Raw genomic sequence first — 7,466 nt, 5'->3', positions numbered from 1 at the left:
CCAAGGCAACCCCCGCAGCCTGGCTAGCTCTGCCGGGCTGGTGACTTGCGGGGCAGCTTGCGCGGAGCTGCCCGGGGTGCGGTCCTTCCGAGGAGCAAGCGAGGTGGCCCACGCGTCATGCAGCGGTGGTACCCCGGGTGCCACTGGTGCGACATGATCCATGTTAGTGTTCTTCTTGATCTTAGTGATAAGCAAGTATTCTTGCTTCTCAACAATGAACTGAAGTCTTTCATATGTCATGGGTTCAGATTCTTCATTATCAATTTCATCATTATCACTAGAATTCATTTCAACTTCACTATGAGATGATACCTTAGAGGATTTTGCCATGAAGCATGATGGTGAGTTGCGATCGTCTCCGGAGGCATCTTCAGATGATGAATCTGCAGAGTCAAACAATGGAGTCTTCTCTCTGGCAGATGAAATAGCTATGACCAATCTGACGATGCCGTCTTCAGACTCAGAATCAGATGATTATTCAGACGATGAAGAATCTGAGTTCCATTCACCAACATGTGCTCTAGAGTAATAGTTCCCCTTCTTCTTGTGAGTAGAGTCGTTATTCCAATCCTTCTTCTTGTGACGGTCATGGCTCTTTTTGTGAGGATGTTTCTTAAATCCCTTCTTTTCCTTGTCTTCATCAGCTTTCTCAGGACATTCAGTGATGAAGTGCCCTTTCTTGCCACAGTTGAAGTAAGCTCTTTTGGCCATATTAGATTTCTTCCGATGAGCAGATTTCCGATACTTGGATGAGCTGGATTCACCTTGATGCTTCAGTTTATTTCCAAACTTTTTTCCAAACTTCTTATTGAACCTCTTCACAAACAGAGCAAGCTCATCACTAGAGTTGGATTCTTCATCAGACGAAGATGAGTATTCAGATTCTGCACTGGAGCCGACGATCTTCTTGGATGATTTCTTGGCCTTGAGAGCAATGTTCTTCTTCGAACTGGATCCAGGACCATGGATCATCTTCTTTTCTTCCTGATCAAGCTCATAGGACACAATTCATCCAAGCACCCAGGTACGGGTTAACTCCTTGAAGTCTGGCCGATGCTTGATCAATTCACAGACAATGGTGTACTCCATGGGAAGAGCTCGAAGAAATCTTCTGTTTTGCATCAAGTCAGTGATATTGTAATCATCAAGAGTATTCAGATCATTCACAATGGTGCTCATACGATCATAGAGTGAGCAAACAGTCTCATTGGGCTCAAGCACAAGTCTGTCAAACTGACTGATGAGGCGAGTAACTCTAGAATCTTTGACGGTTGTCCCTTCATGGACTTCAGCGAGAAGATCCCAAATCTTCTTGGCACCAATAAGGTTACTGATCTTCAGAGAAATAGCGTCATATCTAGAGACGGGGCCCTGAGGAACAACAAAACCGTTTGTGACTGCTTCCCAAGCACAAGGGTCAGTAGATATGATGTGTGTCTTAATTCGATTTTTCCAAAAGCATAATTTGTACTGCTAAGAACAGGTAACTTCACTTTCTTAGACATACTTCTTCCTCAGGTGGTAAAACCAAAACAAGGAGACCTTGCTCTGAAACCAAGTGAAAGATCGAGTACGTCACAGAGGAGGGGGGGGGGGGAATGTGACCAGTTTTAAGTTTTCATCAAAAATGAAGAATGAAGAGTGAAGACAGTCACAGTGCTTTAACAACAGAGATATTACTTAGCAATTTTAGAGTTGCAATGGAAAGAAGAAAGATGACCAAGTAAAGCAGTAGCAGTGAAGACAAAAACAGTAAGAACCATTATGCTTCAACAAAAAGTATGAGATTGAGGAACAATATTGATCAATGCAAATATAGTAGTTTTTGTCGATGTTCTCCACAGGGACTAGGCAGCGACAACAATGTTCGGTTAAAGCTAGATCACAAGAAAGGATTTTGAAATTTAAAACAAACAAAGAGAAGGTTTCCCACTCAAAAGCAAGACAAGATCATCTACCACGAAACATCACAAGCAATGATCCAAGATAGGGATAGAAACAATTATGGGATTCAAGGTACAGAATGACACCAATATTTTTTTTTGGTATTTTCAATTTACTTTAGAATCTAAAACACTAAGACAAGCATACATCAAAGACAGGGGCAGAAGCAAAGACAAAGAACAATATTGACAGAAAGTAATTTCACTAGCAAACATATAAGACTGGGAAGAAGCAAGTTTTTAGATAGGGATAGAAAATTGCACGAAACACATCAACAAGTATACACACAGCCACATTCACAAATATTAGAGTAGAACAACTCAAAGATCTTCCCTGACATATGAACAAACAGGTTACGAGTCTTATAACATAGAACAATAATTAAGTGCACACATCGGCCAGAAGCTAAAGAGAGAGTTTAACACAATGCAAGGCTCAACTAACTTTCCAAAGATCAACAGCATGTTTTTTCTTAGTTCTTATACACACAAACAGCAAGCAACAAGTAGGAGAGAGAGAGAGAGAGAGAGAGAGTTCGGTGGGGATTTAACCAAAGGAGAGGGCAGCAGCACTTGGAGAAGGGGAGGATGTTGCAGGTGGTCGTCGTGCTCGCGTTCCTTGGCTGTTGATTTCTTCGGTGAGTGGGGAGCAACAGGTGTTGATGGAGAGGATTCGTGCAGCCCGCTGTTGGCAGAGGCGGTATGGAGGATGAGCAGTAGTGGATATCGGGAAGGGGCTGCAGCTAGCTCGGTGGTGCACCGCCACGCTAGCCTGGCTGCGGCGGCGGCCGGTGGTGCAGCAGGAGATAGGGGAAAGGGGAAGTGCCAGGCTCAAGGGGATCGAGAGCAGGAGTTAGGGTTTAATCCCTTTGACATTTTTACATCCAGGCCCTTCTCCTTTCTTCTTCTTTTGCAAGTTGGTCTTTTTTTTCTTCACTTCAGCCCTTTCTTTCCTCTTTCCTTATGCTCAAGTCCTTCGGTGTATAGGTGCATCAGCAGCTCGTCCAAAATGAGAAGAGTATGTGCCTTTTCGCACTTAACTGCAAAAGAAAAGCTACAATGTAATTTTTGCCACATATTACAAGTATTTGTATAAATTCTTGGCATTTTAGAATAATTCAGAGTTCAAAACACAAGATTTCAGATATAATTATGGCCAGAAAATAGTGCAAATATGATGCTTATCACACCCCCACACTTAAACTTTTGCTTGTCCTCAAGCAAAGAGATATGCAAATGAGGAAACAGATCGCAAATGAGACAACAGCATGAAACGAGGTATGTAATCACTCCAACTAGGATTTCCGTCACAATAAAAAGGACCCAAGAAACTTCAGTTTAAACTTAACAGGTAAAGCTGTATGTTCTGATTATTGTACTCAAAGTATACTGAAGATTTAAACTATTTTAGGCTCCCCTAACTAATAAAGAAGATTTTGCAAACTGAATTCAAACTATGACAGCAGTCCAGTAACGAGTCACGGTTCATGGTTTTTCAAAAATAAAAACGAAACAAGAAATGCAATAAATTGTGGTGCTTGCACCACTTATTCCAAACTAAAGATGTGACAGAGTCACTTATTCAAACAGAGCAAGGCAATGTGGACTGCCACTTATTGAAACAAATTGTGACATAGTCACTTATTTGCAAGGATAACACTGTGGCTGAGCCACTTATTCAGAGATTTAAAGACTTGTGGACAAGCCACTTATTGAAAGCTCAAATTGCAACAGGATAAAAGATTTTGTAAAGAAACCTATGATCAATAGCACTGTTTTCACAAGCTACAGATCCCGGGATCATAGCTACTACTTAGCAACTAATCAATTGAGTCGATACAGGACTAACTAGCATAAGGAGACATTCAGATTTGTCAGAATCTTAATTTATTAGGAATGAGAGCAGAAAATAAAACAAATCTGAAGTATACTTTAGATTACTGCAATAAGAACATGCACCAATAGCTGTTGTGTTTAAACTGAAAGTTGATGTATCTTTTCATTATGAAGATCCTGGAGTATAGCAATCACAAAAAAAATTAATGCAGCTTTTTTTTTCGGTAAGAAAACAACAAGTTAAAGCAATGTTATGTGATTCTCAAAGAAGAACAGCTTCAACAAGAAAGCAATGATGTGACCAATAACGAATAGCAGTGATCAGTTTGAGAAAAGTTGCAGGCAATGGAAGAAACATGATCTCATATACTGGAAACAAGTCACCTGGTGTTTTAGATGATTTGAACTATATTTTTATCAGACTACACCTTCCCTTCAGACCAAGCCACTCATCTTCTGAATTCGACAACTCTTCTTGATTCCCTCGATCCCATCTGCTTCAGCATTTTATTTCAAGTGTGATACAACTCTCTTTGCTACACCATCTCAAAACCTCATATCCACCAGGGTCCCAAGGAATGTCAACTCGAATCTGGACTTTTCCAAGCTGACAAAGCACCTATGATATGCCTGAAATACACTCACAACAAGAACTAAAAGAGACAGGGTCAACCCCCTCCAAATTATCAATGGAGTATCCAATGGTATACACATATCGATAAAAAACATGGCGATGATGATATATCACATTAAACTCAGTTATATCATATGAATAGCACCTAGGAGAGGTCAAAGGACCAACACCCTCTAAGTCATCAATTGAAAAACCAATGATGTAAGCGTAGCAATAAAGCACAAGGTGAGAATGATAAATATTCACATGTGAGACGCGAGTAATCTTAGAGCATGCATCCATAAGCAGAATTTTAGCATGTGATTAACATGAGTCATCATCATGAATTTCAGTATTGTCACTAACAAAGTATGCATCATCAAATTTAAGAAAGTCACAATTCAGTTCTACCTTAAGTGATGGTATCAAGCAATGCAAGGTAGTAGCAGGGAATTCATAAGGAAGAATGTCATTAATTGGGTTTGATAAACCTGTTTCATCACACTCCTGAATGATAATTGACATGTCGACTTGAATCTCCTCATTATCTTCATTTTCCACTCCATTAGCCTCTTTATCTTCAATATCTTCAAGATTGGCAGCCACTATATCTTTGCTACTTCCATAGTCCAGCTCTTGCTCATTGTGTGTCTTGTCTTCTAGTGCATCATCTTCTTTAATCTCGGATCTCTCTTCTTCCCAAATCTGAGCAACTTTTTCTTCATTTTCTGAAATCACATGTTCTTGATCTACATCTGAAAGTATAGCTGATTGTGGATGAACCATCTTCTCTTGCTGCGTCTTCATAAAATCTTCAAACCAAGCTTGTTGTTCTGCTTCAAAATTTAACTGAGCTTGTGACTTCGCCTCTTCATTCCTAAATCCCTGCATAGGATAGCTAGAAGAAAAAGATGAGTCCTCAGGGCTGCTGTTCCTAAATGTAATATTTGGGTTATCAAGCCCACTAGGGGGTAATTGTTGTGGTACAGATCATGCTGTGGAGTAAAACCCATATCATAACAATTTGGGGTGAAAGATTTACCCAGCTGACACTCGACGGGAATATGACCTTGATATCCACAAATATGACATTCAGGAGCAACATAAGTATGGGGATGGCCTACAGAATAAGGATCAAAATAGCAGGGCCTCCCTGAAGACCATTTCCTTGCTGCAAATTGTGTTGTTCTATTTTACTTGATAACATTTGCTTCTGACCAGACAACTCATTTATCTTATCTTGAAGACTTGTTATGTTGTTGCCGCTACTGCTCGCATATCCATAATAATCTGAATAGTATGACATGACCAAGATGATAATATAACCTGTTAAATATGACAAGAAACAAATAGAAAACAGAGAAACACCTAGAATAGGGGTTACTAAACAAGGGGAAAAACACCTAGTCTATAACCTAACACAATCGCTCGCTGCTAGTCCCCGGCAACGGCGCCAATTTGATCAATGCAAATATAGTAGTTTTTGTTGAGATTCTCCACAGGCACTAGGCAGCGACAACAATGTTCGGTTAAAGCTAGATCACAAGAAAGGATTTTGGCATTTAAAACAAACAAAGAGAAGATTTCCCACTATAAAGCAAGACAAGATCATCTACCACGAAACATCACAAGCAATTATCCAAGATAAGGATAGAAACAATTATGAGATTCAAGGTACAGAATGACTGCAATATTTTTTTGGTATTTTCAATTTACTTTAGAATCTAAAACACTAAGACAAGCATACATCAAAGACAGGGGCAGAAGCAAAGACAAAGAACAATATTGACAGAAAGTAATTTCACCAGCAAACATATAAGACTGGGAAGAAGCAAGTTTTTAGATAGGGATAGAAAATTGCACGAAACACATCAACAAGTATACACACAGCCACATTCACAAATATCAGAGTAGATTATAACATAGAACAATAATTAAGTGCACACATCGGCCAGAAGCTAAAGAGAGAGTTTAACACAGTGCAAGGCTCAGCTAACTTTCCAAAGATCAACAGCATGTTCTTTCTCAGTTCTTGTACACACAAACAGCAAGCAACAAGTAGGAGAGAGAGAGAGAGAGTTCGGTGGGGATTTAACCAAAGGAGAGGGCAGCAGCACTTGGAGAAGGGGAGGATGTTGCAGGTGGTCGTCGTGCTCGCGTTCCTTGGTTCTTGATTTCTTCGGTGCGTGGGGGAGCAGCAGGTGTTGATGGAGATGATTCGTGCAGCCCGCTGCCGGCAGAGGCGGTATGGAGGAGGAGTAGTAGTGGATCTCGGGAAGGGGCTGCAGCTAGCTCGGTGGCGTGCCGCCACGCTGGCCTGGCTGCGGCGGCGGCCGGTGGTGCCGCAGGAGATAGGGGAAAGGGGAAGTGCCAGGCTCAAGGGGATCGAGAGCAGGAATTAGGGATTTAATCCCTTTGACATTTTTACATCCAGGCCCTTCTCCTTTCTTCTTCTTTCGCAAGTTGGTCTTTTTTTTTCACTTCAGCCCTTTCATTCTTCTTTCCTTATGCTCAGGTCCTTCGGTGTATAGGTGCATCAGCAGCTCGTCCAAAATGAGAAGAGTATGTGCCTTTTCACACTTCACTCCAAAAGAGAAGCGACAATGTAATTTTTGCCACATATTACAAGTATTTGTATAAATTCTTGGCATTTTAGAATAATTTAGAGTTCAAAACACAAGATTTCAGATATAATTATGGTCAGAAAATAGTGCAAATATGATGCATATCAGATATCACCAGGACACAAAGACACGGGGATTTGTTTTCCGAAGTTCATATTGTTGGCACAATTCTACGTTTCCGTTGAGGGGGCTGAGCCACACAAGACTTGTGGACACACAAGTCCAGCCAATCCTCCCGAGCTAAGACCAAAGTCTCGCTCAGTTACTCATGGTAGATCTTGAGGGATCTCTGGACCTTCATAAACTGATTGATGGCGAATCACAAGCTTCAGTTGCTCTTCAACACTGACTCCTAGCCATCTAGGTGATGCCAATCACCAAGAATAACAAGCTTCAAGTGTTCGGCTAGAGAGGGGATCCCATTCTTCACGCTGAGTTCAGCTCTAAGAC

The 7,466-nt window shown here is 40.9% G+C and overlaps 1 protein-coding gene across 2 annotated transcripts; it reads right to left on the bottom strand.

The window, feature by feature from the left end:
* Positions 1-2,249: 2,249 nt before the first annotated feature.
* LOC100842641 lies at positions 2,250-6,792 on the bottom strand. Of its 2 annotated transcripts, none has more exons than XR_730614.3 (2): positions 5,435-6,792; positions 2,250-5,290 (listed from the first exon to the last, which is right to left on the bottom strand). XR_730614.3 is itself a non-coding variant. In XM_010233213.3 (2 exons), the coding sequence occupies exons 1-2, from the start codon at positions 5,495-5,497 to the stop codon at positions 4,717-4,719; spliced, it is 624 nt and encodes a 207-aa protein (XP_010231515.1). In that variant the 5' UTR covers positions 5,498-6,787; the 3' UTR covers positions 2,250-4,716. The 2 variants fall into 2 exon arrangements, 1 of the variants encoding a protein (XP_010231515.1); XM_010233213.3 differs by having other exon boundaries at positions 2,250-5,277; positions 5,435-6,787.
* Between the last annotated feature and the right edge of the window lie 674 nt (positions 6,793-7,466).

Source organism: Brachypodium distachyon, chromosome 2, assembly GCF_000005505.3.
Source record: "Brachypodium distachyon strain Bd21 chromosome 2, Brachypodium_distachyon_v3.0, whole genome shotgun sequence".
Lineage (NCBI taxonomy): Eukaryota > Viridiplantae > Streptophyta > Magnoliopsida > Poales > Poaceae > Brachypodium > Brachypodium distachyon.
Note: the sequence above shows the minus strand (reverse complement) of the source record. Positions and strands in the feature narration are given on the sequence as shown.